The 19,694-nt window shown below is 46.1% G+C and overlaps 1 protein-coding gene across 8 annotated transcripts in view; it reads right to left on the reverse strand.

The window, feature by feature from the left end:
• The window catches only part of SRGAP3 (SLIT-ROBO Rho GTPase activating protein 3), a 243,659-nt gene that overhangs the window by 122,442 nt on the left and 101,523 nt on the right, over window positions 1–19,694 (reverse strand). For all 8 annotated transcript variants that reach the window (XM_032411847.1, XM_032411846.1, XM_032411845.1 and 5 more), the window contains exon 2: window positions 1,802–1,994. In XM_032411847.1, the coding sequence (XP_032267738.1) occupies window positions 1,802–1,994 (193 nt within the window). The remainder of the gene's footprint in view (window positions 1–1,801; window positions 1,995–19,694) is intronic.

A 19,694-nucleotide genomic window follows, 5' to 3' on the forward strand; every position in this document is an offset into this window, starting at 1 on the left:
CCAAGTGCTCAGCTACTGCCCTCAGTAAACTGTCATTGCTGCTGTTATGACAAAAAGATAGGCTGGAGAAGGCACCAAAATGTGAGCAGCGTTTGCTTCTGAGGGGCAGGACTGCGTGAGTGACTTTTTCCCTCCTATTTTTCTGTATTTTCTAAATTATATACAATGAGCATTTTACTTCCATCATTTGGAAAGAAAAAAAAAACTTTTCTCAAAAAAAAAAAAAATCTATCAGAAAAATGAGATTATATGTGTGGAAGGGCCTAGACAGTGCCTGGGAGGACGTTATCAATAGAAGCTTCCTCCTGCAGGCTAAGTTTGAATAAATGAGATTGGGTAGAAAACCAAGTGTGGTATTTACGAAGAGGTAATGAACTTTTGCTCTTTAATAAAGCAATTTCCACAAAAGTGAGTATTCAAATGCTGTGGCTCAGACGAGGGGAGTTGTTTACAAGAATTTAAAGGAAGAGCGCTCCCCGGCCAGAGCAGAAGGCAAAAAAATATAGGGAGGAAGGTGGAAGCAAGCTAGGGTCCACTGACAGGTGAACAGATAAACACAATGTGCTGCATACATCCAATGGAATATTACTCAGCCTTAAAAAGGGCACAGGCTACCGCTTGGAGAAAGCTAGAGGACATTATACTAAGTGAAATAAGCCAGACACAAAAGGGCAACTACTGTATGATTTCACTTCTCTGAGGTCCCTACAGTAGTGAGATTCATAGATACAGCAAGTCAAATGGTGGTTGCCAGGGATTCGAGGGGGAGGGAATGGGGAGTTAGTGTTTCACGCGAATGGAGTTGCCTATTCGCCAGATGAAAAGCACTGTGGGGGTGTATTATAGTGATGGTTGCACAACAGTGTGAGTATCCTTCACGCTACATAACTATACACTTAAAAATGGTTAAGACGGTAGATTTTATATTAGGTGTGTTTTACCACAATTTTTTTAAATGTAGAGAGAAAAACAGGATCAGACCCAGAGGAAGGAGGAGTGGGTCAGAGGGTTGGAGCAAGTTGCTGATTCCCTGTGGTTGAGGGCTACTGGCTGGAGAGACGACAGGTGGAGGAGAAGGTCCTGGGAGCATGGCAGAGGGAGGAACAGCCGCAGAGTGGCGCCCTGCCCGGTGAGCGCTGTCCCGGTGAGGTTGCTACCTCCTACCTGCACTTAGGAGGCTGGCCCCAGTGGGTTCAGGGCAAAGAGGTTTTGTTGCTGGAAGACTCAGAGGCAGCCCACGTCAATGCCTGAGGGGATCCGAGCCCACAAACCCAGAGTATGGAGTGTGAGAAATCAGGACCCGGGGAGTTTGTGTATTATAAATAAACAAGGCAGAGAAAGAGCCCCCAGCACCGATCCTCCAGGGGTGTAAGGAAGATGTATTGAGCATCAGCTCCATGGAGAAGAGATTCTGAGATCCCTGTGCTGAGGGAATTGGGAAGTGGACTGGCTGCCCCCCCCATAAAAGTGTCCGGATGTCCTGAAAGGAGGGGGGAGGTCACCTTAGCCCAAATGAAGACTAACGCAATGCCTGGGTCTTGGTAGGATAACAGCAACAGCAAGGACAATTTACTGAGCATTTCCTGTCTGCCACAAGTACTTTTCTCATTCATTCTCTGCAGCATCCTTATGCGTGAGAACTATCTCTATCCTCACTTTCGGAGGAGGAAGAAGCCAGGCACAGGGGTCCATAACCTGCACTCCCAGGGCCTTAAAAGCACACCGGTCGGCCTCCAGTGAGTCTTCACCTCCTTTCTGCTTTGCTGCCTCCCCTTGGCCCCAGCCCCGGTCCCCTCCTCACTTGAACTGGTGCTCGCGGGAACTGCGGATCTTGGAGGAGAACCGCTCGGCCAGCTTCTCCAGGCTGCGGGAGTACTCGAGCTCAATCTCAGCTTTCCGGCGGAAGAACTCCTGGAGGTCCTGGAGCAGCTGCAGGCGGGACTCGGACTGCTGCTCCAGGCATTTGAACTGCTCCACCAGCTGCGTGCGGATCTCTGCGGGCAGAGGCAAGGGGCAGCGGGCGTTAGGCTGTGGTGGGCACCGCGGTGGGACCCACCCGGCTGACCCAGGGCCCCTGGGCGCAGGCACTGCGATTCCTGCAGCCCCCCTCCCCACCGCCACCCTGGTCCCCCAGAGCCTCTCCGGCATTGGCACGGAGATCTGGCACGGGCTGGCTTCTGTCACATGGTCTCATCCAATGTTTCCCCAACTTGAGTCATGGCGTGTCACCACCATGGCTTTTGTCATATCCACATGCCGCCAGCATTATTATTTCTTCCATATGATCTAGTCAATTGGCTCGCTTTTCCTACTGAAATGAACGTATTTGAAACGAACGGCTTTGTGTCACTGCAGGGAGGGGAAAACCACGACCACGTGCCATCCTGCGACACAGAAAATGAATTCAACAAAAACAAAAAGTTTGTAAAAGTCTATCTAGAGACTACTGCTTACCAGAGGCCCTGAGCCCAGGCTGCCCGCTCTCTGTCAACAAAAGGAAAATGGGAGGGGGCGGGGCGCTAAAGACTTTCTCCAGATGCAGTCAGGGCTGAGAGCGGCTGAGAAGGGGATGCCAGGGGCTCATGGATTTCAGTGTTACTTAAGGCCACGTCTGTGTTCCGCGTTAAGTCAGCTTGAGTTCCAGGCATAAACATCTCAAGTACCCCTAGAGGACTGTCACCCACACTTCAGGAAATACGGACAGCAAACCAGGTCTGTGCAACCAGGGCGAAAGTTCAAAAACTGGGGAGGTGGAGATAAAAATCACAGGCAAATCCCAATAATGACAGCCAACCTCATCTTCAAGCCCATAGTGTGCTGCGGGCCCTCTGCTTTAACTCCTTCCCCACCATCCCACAAGCTGCTCAACACATGGGTCTCCCCAAAGCACTCTGCTCACACCAGCTCCCTGCTCAAAACACCCCACAGCCCCCTTCTGCCTGAGTATTAAGCCCAACTCCTTAGCATGGAATCCAAGGCCATCCGCCGCCCAGCCACAAACTTTACTTGTCGGGATTTACCCCCAGTAGACTCTCGAAACTGTTCAAACCAGTCCTTGACATGTCCAATCCCACCTGCATAAATAGGTACCCTGTCGGAAATGATGGCCAACACCATCTTAGCATCCTTCAGAGAAGCGGTCTTCACAGGGGGCAGCCCTACCCTGGGGTACATAAAGCCTTCCGCAGGGGTACACAGACAGGAAAAGTACAAGGGATTCAGCTGAAGATCCTGTTTCCATTTCCACTCTTCCCTGCTCTGCCTGAGAATGTGTCTCAGTCTAGATGGCATGACTGCTCTCCTTCCCCACTTCCCTCTTCACATTGGTCCTTCTCCTGCTTTGCAGAAGAAAGACCAACTTCTTCATCCAGAATCTGACTATGGCCTAGTGCCCTTAAATGTCAAAATATCTGGGTGCCAAAAAAAAATGGACAATTTAGAATGCTGGTGTTAACAAATCTTCCTTTGGGATCCTGAACCCTTGCTACTCAAAGTGTGGTCTGTGGACCAGCAGCATCAGCATCACCAGTGGGCTCATTAGAAAAGCAGAATCTCAGACCCCAACCCAGAATTTCTGATTCAGAATCTGCATTTTAGCAAGATCCCCAGATGGTCCTATGTACCTTAAAGTATGAGAAGCACTGCCGTCAACTATCCCCATCCATCTCATTATGAGAAGCATTTCCCACACTATCTTACTTTTATGTTTAGTAATTATTTATCAGATGTATAAAATACCCATATTATTTTGATGAACTGTGTATGTGATCACTGTAATGATAAATCAATCCAAACGAAAGATACTTAGAGTTCTATGGGCAAAGGAAAAGTTTTCAATGTCTATTTCAGTTTACATACATGTTTTAGATCAAAAGAAGTATGATAGAGTGGGGTGCCTGCGTGGCTCAGTCGGTTAAGCGGCTTCCTTCGGCTCAGGTCATGATCCCAGGGTCCTGGGATCGAGTCCCACATTGGGCTCCTTGCTCAGTGGGGAGCCCGCTTCTCCCTCTGCCTGCCGCTCCCCCTGCTTGTGCCCGCTCTCTCTCTCTCTCTCTCTGACAAATAAATAAATAGGATCTTTGAAAAAAAATTGAGTTGCATACTGGAGATCTCTGCATTCTACTCTAGATAAGAGTAGAATGCAATAAAAAGGCAAAATAAAAAATTGCTCTGTTATTTCAATTTGATACATTTAAGAGAGTAGTGTAATTTTATTCTACAAGATCAATATTTACAACATGGTAGAAATGATATCCTCTGTAACTACTTATAATGAAACATTTCAGATGTCAAGTTAAAATGTATGAGGCAAGAGAGTTTTTTTCCCCCTGAGTTCACTTAGAGGGTAGGCAAGCAAAAAAGTTTAAAACCTGCTTTAGAGCCCACGTCAAGTACTGTTCCTCCCAGGGAGTCCTGGACTGCTTGACCCTCCCAGCCCTACTGTGAACTCCCATGGTACTTCAGTTTGTCTCTGACTGCCTCCTGCCATTGTTTCAATTCTTTCATGAACGTGTGTCATATCCACCTTAGCTCCTCAAATGAAATTTAAGCTCTGAAGGTGGATTTTCCCCGCACATAATAGATCATCAGGAAATCAATATCTGTACAGCAAATTACTATTTATTTTTACCAAGTGCTTTTACCCAAGGATATTAAGTTTTGTGATTATGGGAGTCTCACTCGACCCAAACATACACACAAACACCACACACACACCCCACACAACAGACACACACCATACACCACACCCCACACACAGCACACCACACACATACCATACACCATACACCACACCGTACACACACACACACACACACACACGCACACACACATTTACAACATGACATTATTATCCATTTTTACAGAGGAAGAAAGCACAGCTCTGTGTAAACTACAATCAGGAACTTGTCCAAGGTCACATTTTGTTCCCTGAACTGTAACAAGCTACAGAGGTATGCCTATGACATGGCCTACGTGTTGAATTGGATTGAGAGGCCATCATTCCCCAAAGGGCAAGCCCTACCATATCAATACACAGTTATAAAAATGCTTTCCAAATATTTTTCAAATTACTTTCAGACCATCTACTATTTGGGACTCAAAATAATCTTAAGAGTAATCACTAGCATTTATGGAGTCCATCATTTGTTGCAGGCCCAGTGCTGACTTCTTTGCATATTTATCTCACGTCATCTATCCCCCATAAGGCAGGTGCTACTAGCATTCCCCACTCTCCCCCCAGAGATGAGGAGGTAGAGGCTCAAAGGTAAGCAGCCTCTGTTCATAACAGCTGGTGTGTTGCAATTAATCTAGGAATCAAGCCCAGATCCCTCAGATGGCAGCAACCACCCTCCAGATACCTAACTAGACTGAGAACATATTATTTTTTTTAAAAGACTTTAATCCATCTGTATTCAACCTCTTGTATCCTTTTCGTGACAAGATGGTGGTCTAAAGAGAATTATTAATCAGAAATGCTGCAGCCACTGCTTTCCTGCTTTACAGGGCATAATCAGGAGCCAGTGTTCTCATATTTTAGAGGAAAAGCTCATAAATCACACTATGATGAGAGGAGAAGATTTGGAAGGAGCAGAGAATCTCCCCCAATTCATACCACCAGCTGGAGCCTCCAGGCTGGGTCGTGCATAGAACCTTCCTGCAACTTGGCCAGCTCAGAGTCAAATCCTTCTAGCAGGAAACGGTCCTGGCCAGATCTCCGACTGCAGCTTGCCCGTGCTCTGGAACCCTGAAAGGATTTGATTACCCATCTCGTCATTTCTAACTCCCTTCCAAGTTGCTCCTCCTTGGAGCTGGCACAGATTTGGGTTTTCTCCTTGAAGATTTCAAAGGAGCGACAAAAATAAAATAAAACAGAATTGCTCCCAAGGCTCAGACTCCATTCAGCAGACATTTCCCCCAGGGGGCGGTTCGAGCCACAGTACAGCACGGAGCAGCAGAAAAATTAAAAGCCCGTGGGGCAGGGAGGAAAAGGGGTTTGGAGAGTCAGGAAAAGCTCTTTGCTGTCAGAACCTTGGAACTGAAGATGACCTCTCCAATTACCTAGTGCAGCCTCCTGGTTTTACAGTTAGAGGCATGAGGCCCAAAGAAGGGGCAAAACTAATTCTGACACCTGGACTCCTGAAGCATAGCTCTCCATGGCACTCTCCTGATAAAATTCTCCATAGCTCCCTATTGCTTATAGGATCAAAGCCAAACTCCTCTGACATTCGAAGCCCAAGAATCTACAGCCTGCCTATCCATTCCCCATAAAGCTCTTGCTGCTTCTCCTGCAATAGTCTCACGGAAGACCACTGTGGCTGGGCCAAAGCCACCGCCCATGGCAACACTCAGGGCCACCAGCCTTAGGGTGAACAAGTTTCCCCACGCTCCCCACCCCATTCACAACTACAACCCCACAAGCAGAGGCAGCAGGTCTTCTTCAGGCTCAAGGTAATTAGAAATTCTATTTTTAAAAAATTAATAGATTGTTTTTTAGAGAAGCTTTAGGTTTATGGAAAAATTAACCAGAAAGTACAAAGAGTTCCCACATACTCTCTCTCACTCCCAGGCACAGTTTCTCCTATTATCAACCTCTTGCATTGATTGGTGTGTTACATCTATTACAACTGATGGACAAAGCTAATATGCTACTATTTACTTAAGTCCAGAGTTTAGGTTGGGACTCACTCTTGGCGTGTTTGGACAAATGCATAATGTCATGTGGCTATCATTATGGTATCGTATAGAATATCTTCACTGCCCTAAAAATCCCCCATGTTCTACCTATTCATCCCTTCCTCCCTCCTCTCTACACCTCCTGAAAACTACTCAGCTTTTTACTATCTCTCTAATTTTGCCTTTTCCAGAAAGTCATATAGTTGGAATCATACATTATGTATGCTTTTTAAGCTGGCTTCTTTTACTTAGCAATAAGCATTTAAAGTTCCTCCATGTCCAGCCACTCTGGAAAACAGTATGGAGGTTCCTCAAAAAGTTGAAAATAGAGCTACCATATGATCCAGCAATTGCACTACTGGGTATTTACCCCAAAGATACAAAAGTAGGGACCCGAAAGGCTACGTGCACCCCGATGTTTATAGCAGCAATGTCCACAATAGCCAAACTGTGGAAAGAGCCAAGATGTCCATCAACAGATGAATGGATAAAGAAGATGTGGTATATATATACAATGGAATATTATGCAGCCATCAAAAGGAATGAGATCTTGCCATTTGCAACGACGTGGATGGAACTGGAGGGTATTATGCTGAGCGAAATAAGTCAAACAGAGAAAGACATGTATCATATGACCTCACTGATATGAGGAATTCTTAATCTCAGGAAACAAACTGAGGGTTGCTGGAGTGGGGGGTGGGGTGGGAGGGATGGGGTGACTGGGTGATGGACACTGGGGAGGGTATGTGTTCTGGTAAGCGCTGTGAATTGTGCAGGACTGTTGAATCTCAGATCTGTACCTCTGAAACAAATAATGCAATATATGTTAAGAAAGAAAAAAAGAAGAAGAAGAATGTAGCAGGAGGGGAAGAATGAAGGGGGGGAAATCGGAGGGGGAGAAGAACCATGAGAGACGATGGACTCTGAAAAACAAACTGAGGGTTCTAGAGGGGAGGGGGTTGGGAGGATGGGTTAGCCTGGTGATGGGTATTGAGGAGGGCACGTTCTGCATGGAGCACTGGGTGTTATGCACAAACAATGAATCATGGAACACTATATCTAAAACTAATGATGTAATGTATGGGGATTAACATAACAATAAAAAAATTTAACTAAAGTTCCTCTATGTCTTTTTATGGCTTCATAGCTCATTTCTTTTTATCACTGGATAATACTCCATTGTATGGAATAATATTCACAGTTTATTTATCCATTCATCTCCTGAAAAACATCTTGATAGTTTCCAATTTGGGGGAATTATAAATATTTTGTGCAAGCCAAATAAGTTTTCAACTCATTTGGAGACATACTTTTTTGTTAACTAATAGACTATATTTAAGAGCAGTTTTAGGTTTACTGAAAAAAAAAAAAAAGAAGTTCTACTTTTAGATAAGAAATATAGGAATTCAAAGACTTAGTACAAAATTCAAAAGGTAGACAGGATATAAAGAGAAAAATCTCTCTCCCACCCCTGTCCACCAGCCACCTAGTCCGCCTCGAATAAGGTAACCAACTTACCAGGTTCATGTGTATCCTTCTAGAAATAATGGTGTATTTCAAATACATTATTTCCCCCATTTTTACACACATGACAGCATATCATTCACAGCGTTCGGTACCTTACTTTTGTCTTTTAAGAATACATTGGGAAGGGATGCCTGGGTGGCTCAGTCACTTAAGTGTCTGCCTTCAGCTCAGGTCATGATCCTGGGGTCATGGGATCCTCGCCCCCTCCCCACCCCCCTCACCCCCCGCCCCGCCTTGGGCCACAGAATCTGCTTCTCCCTCTCCCTCTGCCCCTCCCCCTGCTCATGCTCTCTCTTTCTCTCTCAAATAAATGAATAATAAAAACTTAAAAAGAAAATAAGAATACATTGGAAAGATCAGTCCATATCACTTTATAAAGAACTTCCTCGTTCCTTTTCACAGTACTATAGAATTCCACTGTAAAATTTAAAAAATTTTAGCCAGTTCCCTTTTCTGGACCCTTAGGTTGTTTGTAATCCTTCACTATCACCAACGATACTGGAATGAATAACCATATGCAGGCTTCATTGTGCACTTGTGCAGGTATATCATTTGTATGACGGATTCTTCACGTGGAAGTGCAGGAGCAAAAGGCGTTTGCATGACTGTTTTGAGACTGCTAAACTGCCCCCCTCTGAAACTGTACCAATTGGTATCTCCCAGAAGTCTACGAGGGGGTCACAGGGACTATTTAAAAAACAGGCATGTTGGGATTTGCTTCAAAATAACCTTGGGGGCGGGGCTGGGGAGTGGCAGGCTTATAGGTAACACAAGATTGGCCTTGAGTTGATTGTTGAAGTTTAGTTGTGGTGATGGATATGAGGAAGAGGCTCATTCTACTACTCTCTCTACTTTGGTAATGTTTGGAACTTCCATAATAAAAGAGAGGGAGAGAGAAAAGAAAGGCAGACAAAGCCAGAAACTTGATACAAAGGCTGCAGCACTGGTTAGCAAGTCTGACCGGTTAGGAATGCCCACAACTTGTCCTCTGAGGCCTCTGCCCCCGGCCTGCAGATGGGTTAGAAAGAGGGGTCAGAGTGCGACCTCAAGAGCAACTTTAAATGCAGCTTGCCAGGCCCCACCCAATTCTAATCCTTGGGCCCTGTCCTGAGAACATGGCAACTGTTCTGACACCTCCTGGGTGGTGAGGCCCCACTTTTGCAGAACATTCATCCTGAAAATCAAGATCGAGCGGGCCCATGTGCCCCGCTCCACAGAGGAGGCTGGTGTACCCTCGCTGGTGGTTTCTGGAGCTAACAAGGAGGACGGACCGTATGGCATGTTGCGCGGACAGTGCCTTCTCCTCACGTCTGTGCACACGCAGTCCCGTCCATTATCACCGCGTCCAATGAGGCTGCTGCTACTATTATTCCTGTCTCAGAGATGAAGCAATTGAGACTCAAGGAGTGGGGGGGATTTGCCCCAGGCTCACCCAGAAATTGGCAGAGTCAGGGCTCAAATCCAGAGTAAGGGGCAGACGGGAACCAAGATCAAGACCCGGTCTCCGGGTCAAGGCGCCCTCGCTGGGGGATCCAATGCCTCCGCTTTCAGGATCATGTCCCGCTCCACCTCCTGTCTCCGTCCCACACCCCATCTGTCATCCTGGTGCCATTCTCACTGGTCCTGGCGGTCACTGTATCCAACCCAGTGCATCCTGACCTCGACCTCAAGGATGGAAACATTGACTTGGTAGCACAATGTAAAAGGCTCTGGGTTTACCTGCCCAGGGGATTCAAATCCCGGCCCTGCCACACAATAAGCTGAGTAAACATGGGCACGTCTGTTTCATTTCCCTGCAACTCAGTTTCCTCTGTAAATTGGGGATGGTAAAAATCTATCTCGCATTGTTGCTGTAAGAATAAGTGATCATTCGAGAAAGCTCTTAGTTCAGTGCTCTATTTTAGCACTGCCCTGTCTAACACAGTGGCCACTAGCAATATGTGGCTATTTAAATTTGATTGAAATAAAAAATTCACTTCTCAGTTGCACTTGCCACACTTCAAAAGCACATGTGGCTAGTAGCTACTGTACGGGACAGAGCAAAATATTAAAATATTTCCCAGCACTGCCGCAAGTTCTAGTGGGTAGCACTGGATGAGAGGTTTAATAAAAGCTCTCATTAGCTATGACCATCATTTACTATTATTGCTTTCTGTGGCCAGCCCAACAGCCAGCATCCCGAAAGAGTCCACTGCCATCCAACTCCAGCCTTAGGGGAGGGAGGTGGTGTGGCAGAGGGAGCGGAGAGACCCACAGAGCCTGGACTCCAGCCGCTGTCACAAGTTGGAAAATTGTCTCTGCCAGACACGCACTGGGAGGTCCTGGGCAAGCAAGCCATTTTCTCTGAACTGTCTTCCCATCTGCGAAAGGCAGGTAACTATGCTCACTCTGCAGGGGTACTGCAAGGATCAGACTAGAAATGTGTGCGATATGCCAGGCACCTAGGAGACCCTGGGCCAACAGCCTCCACAGAGGGGCGACACAGGCTCACAGGCTTTGGGGACAGCCAGCCTGGGCACAAACCTGGTTTCCTCCACTTTGCAGACATCACTTCAGCTCCCTGAGTCTGTTTTCTCATCTATAAAACGGGGAATAATACTACCTTCCTCTCGGGTTTGTCAAAAGAGAGATGGTGTGCATATAAAGTACCTGGCGTGATGCCTGGTGCACAGCAGATAAGCCATAAGTGGCAGGAATGCGCCATCACTGCTGCTGCAGCTGCGTAGACAGAGCACGGGGCATGCTGGGCACTAGGCTAGGTGCTCCCCCAGCCCATCTCACACCTTCCAAACACAACTCCGCCAAGAAGGCTGTATCATCCCTGGGCACCATCCCTGGGGCCACTCAGCGCTGGGTTCCCTCCACCTTCTGTCCTCTCCAAAAGCCTGGGCCCTGCACAAAAAGGCTCCGTTGGCCCGGTGCGGGCTCCGCACCCCCACCCTTCTCCCAGCCTCCCATTTGTGAAGAGGTGGCTTGTCGTAGGTGCCCCGAGCCCCCCAACCCCCCCCCCGCCAAGGGCACCTGGGCTCTGCGCCGCGCCACGCTGGAGAGCACCAGCTGCTCGGCCAGTCCCAGCCACCATGCGCTGTCTCCCGGCAACCACGATGGAAGGCCCCCATACGCGTGCCACCCTCCCCCCCTGCGCTGCGGGTGGAGCCGACTGGGTGGGTGATGGGGAGCAAGCTCCTCAGTCCGCCCTCTCTGTTGACTCAAACCAGTTCCCAGCACTTTGCTTTGTCTCCCTCTTTGGGCCAGGGACCCCTACCAAAGACAGTCCTGTATTAACCTTGACCAAGCCCATTCACATCCATCATGGCTTCTGACCACCGAAGGCTCAGGGAGGGGCTGGGTATCAGACCATCAGTGAGGGAACTGAGGCCCAAGAGAAGGGAAAGGACCTGCCTGAATCACAGGATTCAAAGTTGGGCTGGCCTGGCCCTGCCAGGCACTGCCCCAGTCTAGCTCTTCTCCCCACCAAGCACAGCAAATCATCCCAATAATAGAACTGTTTCTCATATCTTTTCACCACTTCAGTCCTAAATCAGTTGTGAGCTGGGTGATGCAATGCCAAGAGCCGGATCTGGGATCAGACTTGCTAAGTTCAGAGACTGGCCTTGAAGCTTGCTAGCTGTGTGACTTTCAGCAAGTCAGTAACCTCTCTGGGCCTTGACTTTACCATCTGCAAAATGGAGGGAATAACAGTAGATAGTTATTGTGCTGAGTGCTTCCCACGAATTGTCTCCTTATTCAGGCAAAGCAGCGAATATTATGCTACAGCCTTGGGAGTAACTACTACTATTACCTGATTTTGCAGAGGAGGATACTAAGGCACAGAGAAGTAAACTGACATGCCCAATTTCACTTAGACATTAAGGAGTCTTTGGGTTCCAAATCTATACCACTTACCAGGGATGTCTCCTGAGCACTTGCCATACGTACTATATACCAAGTCAGCCAAATTCTTACACTCTGTCTTCAGCCATCTACTATTCCTAGAGCAGCGAAAGCCAGGCTTAGCACAGATAATCAAAGCACATCAACTCCTGAGGCTTCCTTGAAGCAAATTACATCTGCTTCCAGCATTCTTGGAGGGTGACGGGAACACAAAAGCTGGGTGAAATGATTGGCATTTCCCCCCTCCTCCTCTCACTACCACTCCCTCCCCCAAAAATGAAGCACAGTATATGGGCTAGTGTTTTGAAAAACTAACAGTTATTTAATAATGGTGATGATAATGCTGTCAACCAGTAAAATCTTCTTCTAAGTAAGAGGAAACAGTATGGCCCCAAACACACTAGGGAATTAGCATTAGATACACATCCATGGCTGAAGAGATGGGAAATAGGAGATTCCCACTTCCCACTGTGGTCCAAAGGCAGAGACCCAGCTCCAAAGCCTCCTGACCACCTTTACCTGGATTGCTAAACCAGAAACCGGACAGGAGAGTAGGTGGGAGAGAGGCTTCCCCACAGCATCTGTGCCGTGTCTAAATAATAGCCATTCCCTCTCATGAAGAAGTCAGACAGAAGTTGCCTCCCCGCCTTCCAGATGTTCAGCAAAATGCAAAGAATGGTCAGAATAAGGCCACACCTCCTCCTACCAGAAGCTCTGAGTTAAAGTGGGCCGTGATCAATTTCAACACGAGATTAATATTCACGGTTTGCTGCCCAATGGTCCCTGAAGGATCAGATGCATTTAAATGGGAAGAAATCAGGATTCATTAATGCTGAATTTCCAGCTGCGTCCTCTGACTGAGGATGCTTCTTTTTGTTTTCAATCCTACCCTGCTTCTAGAACTAAAGTAGAAGTCAGAGAGCTGGGGGCCAGCCTGGAAACATCGAGTGTTTCCCAAATGTTAAGGCCATCTTCACAATGTGTCCTCTCTATAAACCAACCATCTTGTGTTTATTCAACATATTTCTTTAAATCACCTTGCTTTCTACATGGGATACTTTATAGTACTGTCATCAATAGAAAAACCTGAATCACTCATCATTAATGGGAGGTACCTGTAAAAATAAATACAATGGACACAAAATAATGTTATTAAATTCTACCTAGCTTCTGTTACCTGAGACCTGCTTTCTTTTTGATAAAAGGAGTTTGGCAAGTATTCAAAGAAGTGTCGAAGGCATGCTAGCACCTAATGGAGACTTTTCTCCTTAAGGTCATCAGAAGGGTTGAAGGAGAATTAAAAAGAAAACAACTGTTTCTTTCTGTGAGTCATTGCTATTTAGTTTTGTCCCTGTGAACCACCCAAAATCATCCTCCATATATACCAAGAGTGGTGTTCTGTCCTCACTTCAGAAAATGGCAGTTGGGGGGCACCTGGGTGGCTCAGTCGTTAACCGTCTGCCTTCGGCTCAGGTCATGATCCCAGGGTCCTGGGATCGAGCCCCCATTTGGGCTCCCTGCTGGGCGGGGAGTCTGCTTCTCCCTCTCCCACTCCCCCTGCTTGTGTTCCCTCTCTCGCTGTCTCTCTCTGTCAAATAAATAAATAAAATCTTTAAGAAGAAAAAAAAGAAAGAAAATGGCGGTTGGTCCAACCCCTTAATTCACAGAGGAGTCAAAGAACGGAGAGCCTCACCCAATGTGGTACCAGAATCTGGGTCTCCCAGCTGCTTGGCCAGTGCTCAGCTATTCTGACTACAGTTCTTCATACACAAGTCCTGTTGTGATGCAAGGAAGCTAGCACAGCGCCAGTGCCTGCCACCAAGCTGGTTCCTCACAAAGACTTTGACAAGAATCAATTAACCAGTCAAATGAAGTGATGTATGTGGTAGGCTGAATAATGACCCCCAAAAGATATTCAGCTCCTAATCCCTGAAAACTGTGAATGTTACCCTAAAAAGCTGAAGAGGACTGTGCAGAGGTGATTAAGGATCTCAAGATAAGGAGATGATCCTGGATTATCCAGGTGGACCCTAACTGCAATCACAAGCGTCCTTTTGGGGAGAGAAAGTAGGCGATTGGCACAGACAGAAGAGGAAGAGGCAATGTGACCACAGAGGCAGAGATTGAAATTATGCAGCCATGAGCCAGGGAATCCCAGCAGCCACCAGAAGCAGGAAGAGGCAAGGCATGGTTCTCCCCTAGAGTCTCTGGAAGGAGTATCTGGGGCTCTCCCAACATTTTAATTTTGGCCAAGTGAAACAGAATTCTGACTTCAGAATGTGTGGCTTCTAGAACCTTGAGAGAATTCATGAGTGTTGTTTTAAGTCCCCACGCTTGTAGCGTGGACTGATACAATATACATCACACCACTTTGAAAGCTCTAAAGAATGACAGGATATGGTCCAAGCAGTGAATGATATAGCAAGTCGGATGACCAGAAGAAGGAGGGAACTCATGAAGGAGGAGAGCTGGGGCAGGACTCGCAGGATCTGTACAAGCAGGGAGGGCGAGGAGGACATTCTGTTGTACACACCCACAAGCATTTACTGGTTGCCTACTATGTGTGTGTTAGAGGAAAGGAGGAGGCGAGATGAAAATATGTATACAGTAGGATCCTCACTCTCAATCCCCAGTGTGCTGGGAGGATAAGCCACACCTAGGTGAAAAAATAATTAGCAAAATGAGATGGAATAAGGCATACACAAAAAATGTATGTGCAGAGATATTTATCACAACATTGTTTATAAAAGTGAAAACCTGGACACAACATAATCCAGCAATAGGGGATTGCTTAAGTGTCCTGGTACATCCATGCAACTCTCATGCAGTTTATATGTTGTATAATAATAATAACCTTGAAAAATGCCCATAATATATATTAAATGACAAAAGTGGGTTACAAAAATATGATGTATAGTTTAGCCCTCCCAAAATGTTACTATAGCCATTTATACACAAAGACTAAATATTACACACCAAAACGTTAACTGTGGTTCTCTCTGGGTGGTGGGATCACAGATCTTTTCATTTCTTCAGTAAATATTTACTGAGCACCTATGCACTAAGCGATGGCTCAGCAAACTTTTTTGTAAGGGGCTACATGGTAAATATTTTAGGCTTTGCAGGTCATATAATTTCCGTGTAACTACTCAGTTCTGCCCTTGTAGCACAAGAGTAGTCATAGACACTAAGCAATGAATGGACATTGCTGTGTTTCAATAAAACTTTATGTATAAAAATAGGTGATGGGCTGTATCTGGCCAGTGTGCTGTAGGTTGCCAACTCCTATACTAATCACTGTGCTTCTTCTATATTCTTTTTTGTTTTTGTTTTTAGGACAGGGAGGGAGGGAGAGAGAGGGTGGGGAGGGGCAGAGGGAGAGGGAGAGAGAGAATCTTAAGCAGGCTCTGCGCTTAGCACATACCCCAATGTGGGGCTCCATCTCACAACCCTGAGATCATGACCTGAGCTGAAATCAAGACTCAGATGCTTCACCGACTGAGCCACCTAGGTGCCCCAGTGCTTCTTCTATATTCTTCAAATCTTCCACATAATAGGCATTATACCTCTAATATTGGGAGAAACAGTACATTTTTTAAAATACTCAATATCGGTTGGCTCTGGGAAGGCCATGGTTGGGTCTAATAGGGTGACATCTCCTCTAGGGGGAACAATCTTCAATATTCCCAGGGGCTGGGGTTAGGCAGATGACAAAAATGTGACTAGGGACCCGGTATAAAACAGTACAGAGAGCACAGATCTGATCAAATATATTTAAATTCACTCTTTAATGCTAATGCTGTATTTGCTAAACAAAAACAATCTATAAACATCCAGCTTTTGACTCCAGAAAACCTTCCCAGAATATATCACTTTGGCCAGTGCCAGCCCTGCTGGATTCAAACCCAGAGCATGGTGGCCTCCCCTCTGCCACATCTGTCCCCACCTTGACCCCCATTAACTCTGACCAGCCCAGGCAAGAGCTGCTAATCTTCACTAAGAAGGTGCCTCCGGCCCTGTGTGCATTCACCTGACAGTAATGGGATGCAGGATGGATTTCCCTGACCTTCTGATGAGAATGCCACATGGAAGAATATCCAAGGCCATAGTGAAGCCCAAATATTTTATGCACATAGCAGCTACTGCTCATGAAGCCTTGCCACGGGATGGGAAGGCACTACATCAGGCTGAATGATTTATGTTTCTGAAAGCCACATGAGTTATTGCCCATTACCTCATCCTGGCAACCTGGCAACTTCTTGCCAATTGATTTTTGTAAAGGAGAGAAGGAGAAACAAGAAGCGTCTGAAAACAAGAAGGGTCTGATTTCAGGTGTGTGTGTGTGTGTGCATTTTCTTTTTAACCTTTGTAAAACTCTGCAAAGGTTTTCAAAGGGAATCTTTGTCCATTCCATAACAGGGGCAGAGATTAAATTTTCAAGGAGGTCAGTGAGTGGGGCCTGGTTATTTGAAGGAGTTTCATTTTTACAATGCACATCAAGCAAGTCCTTACAATCACTGCTATCAATTCTTGTGGTCAGTCAGTGAACCTCCAAGAGAAACTCTTCAGGAGACCCTCCATGCCTCTGAGAATAGATGAAGGGCAGCAAAAACGTAAAGAAAGGGAATCAAGTACCTTCTTAAATGCTAACTCCAGAAAACTTCTAGGAAAAGCCTCAGAAAAAAAATTAAAAGTCATTATAGCTGCCTAATGACTTAATAATGAGTTACAAGCCTGAGCACAGATAATGCTGGCATTCGTACATGCTGTGGTCTGGTCAGGTTATTTCAGACTCAAACATGGACTTTAGAAAGTAAGTTCTGGGTCAGTTCCAGCTCTGCCTCAAGGCATTAACCTCATCCATGACCTGGGGTTAATGATACCTACCTCTGAACTGTGGTAAAATCAAATTAGGAAATATATACATACATGAAAGAGGTCTGCAAACAGTAAAAAGTTATACAAACGGATGTGATTCTTCTTCATAGTATAATTATTATTACTTTATAAGACTCCGTTACCTGCCAATTAGTAAAAAATGTTGCTTGCATGCCCACGGACTATAATAGCGACACAAGATCAACCAAAGAGGAAAAGGTTACAGCTCCCTTAGCAGGCGCATCTCCCAACGTAGTAGCGAATTTCCATGGTCAGGCTAGAATCCAATCATTCACACTTGGGCTCAGTGCAAGCACTTACCACCCCAATATAAATCTATTTGTCCTCTTAACGCAATATGGAACTCTTTGCCAAGCTCATATTTCATGTCTTGAGTCCTATTACCAAAGGGGAAAAACACCTCGTGTTTATGAGCTTGCCACTTGGCAGCACAGTGTAGTGGGTTCTTTCTGCTTGCTCCCTGTTCAGGCGATAATTCTTTGTGAGACTTTGGGCAAAGAGCTTCACTTCTCTGGGTCATTCGGTCAATGGGTTGCTTTTGTGGTCCTACTATGAACCAAGTTCTGGGCCTCAAATTCCACAGAAAGTGGGGTCATAGGATTGAGGTCAGTTTCAGCATGAAGAGTTTTATTATATGTCAAACAAGAGGGCAATTTCTTACTCTAATACACTGCTGCGTCTTGTTTGGGCCTAAATCAGGTTATGTGCTCAAAAGTCCCGTAAGAGTCATCTCACAGCCAAGGTGCCCACCACCTACACTGACCACATGGACATGAGCTTCAACCCCCAGTCCTTCCCCTTCCTCCTCCCTTCGCCTCTGGTAATTTCTCCTTGGCACTGAGGTGAGTTGCCTGATGTAGTCTGCTTCAGCAAGAACACAACAGTAACAGATTCTAACTTCCAAAGTCTCACTCACCATTCTCCCTCCCCAATGAAGGAGGATGCTGTGGGTTGGGTTATCAGGGAGACAAATGGATAAAATGCCATTTAATTTTGAATTTCAGTTTCCAGGACTAAGCCTTTGGATCCTGAAAGTACTTTATGGCAGGAAACATAAAGTATCAACAAGCACAGACAAATGCCAGTGATGCTCATTCCTGTTCAGTGTCTGTCTTTGAATGGTCAAGGGGCACTAGGCAAAACCATGATCATGACAAACTCTCACCCATCACTCCCCCACAGGAAAGAGACATCATAGACCTAGAGGCATCTGATATGGAGGGTGGCAGTCTAGCCCCGGTCCTACTTTCAGAAATTCTAGGGACCTAAGTGATCATCAAAGCCAGCATTTCCTCCCAGGGAGTTCCATAGACCCCTGTGCCCATGAGCTGCCCGCCACTGTTCCCCCCTGAAACTCACCCCTCCCTGAATATTCCCCGTGTGAGGAAATGGCACCTCTATTTCCCTACATGGTTGAGCTAACATCTAGCCATTCCTTACCTTTTGCTTACCCCCACGCCTCCATCCATCACCAAGTCCTATCCATTCGATTGCCTTAACATTTCTGAATTTATCTATTTATCTCTATCTCCACTACCACCACCCTAGTTAAAGTCCCCATCATCTCTGAGCTGAACAAGCACAACAGCCCCCTAAACTAGCCCCCATATTACTGTTGCCCCCTTCCCAATATTTTCAAATCAATTCTTCTTTGGAAAGTAAAAACCTAACTCATACCACCACCAGCAAGTTTCTGCCCTCCCTACTCTCCACCTTCATGTGGCTTACAAGAGTGCTTGGCATGCTGCCAGAGAATTCAATAAATGTTACATATGCATTATAAATGTTTAAATCTGAAAGATCATTCTTATTCATGCCCTTGTATTTCTTTTTTTCTCCTCTAAGTTAATAGCTTTATCTTCAACTCTGGCAAAGTCTTTTCACAATGCCCACGAGGGAGACAAAAATTCTCTTATTTCTACCTAGACATAGAAATCTCACAGATACTTTCTTTCCTCTCCATCTTATATTAATTTTATGTTTTACTCCAGTACTCAGAATCCCCCTTCCTCCTCAGATGTGCATGACCCAATTCATATCTAACTTTCTGTTTCTATATTCATTCATTTCCACATTCACTCAAGATTCATTAGCATCTGCCCCGGCTCTGTGCAAGGACAGGAGGACACATCTACAGGGATGACAGAATTCAGCAGAGACCAACATAGACAAAAAAAAATCACATTACAATGAGCTAGAACAGATATGCACAAAACTGCTTATGGGCACACCAAGAAGGAAGCAGGGACCTCTGGAGGGGAGATGGCAGGAGCCGAAGTGGTCAGAGAGGCTTCCCCTGGCCTGGCCATGGAGAGTGGATAGGAGTTCACCAGGTTAGGGGACAGCAGAAACGGCAGCATCACTAGGGCTTCTCCCACACTTTGGCTTAGAACAGGGATAAGTGAGAAGGCAAAGGCCCCAAGATCTGGAAGTGCACGGCCTGTTCAAACACTGGCAAAGGGTCTGATGAGGCTGGAAGTTGAAGTTTATCAGCAGGCAGAAGAAGCTCCGGTAGAAAGGGTTCCTTGGAGCCAGAGAGTGAACAACCTTGAAGGCCACATTCAGGGGCTCAGATTTTACCCCACAGTCAAGGTTACAGAAAAACCCGATGGCAGCATGGAGGACAGGTGAATGATCGGTAGAGGAGATGGGAGATAAGGAGACCAGTTAGGAGGCCACTGCAATACTACAGTCAGGGA

The sequence above is a fragment of the Phoca vitulina genome, unplaced genomic scaffold (genome assembly GCF_004348235.1).
Source record: "Phoca vitulina isolate PV1807 unplaced genomic scaffold, GSC_HSeal_1.0 scaffold13, whole genome shotgun sequence".
Classification (NCBI taxonomy): Eukaryota; Metazoa; Chordata; class Mammalia; order Carnivora; family Phocidae; genus Phoca; species Phoca vitulina.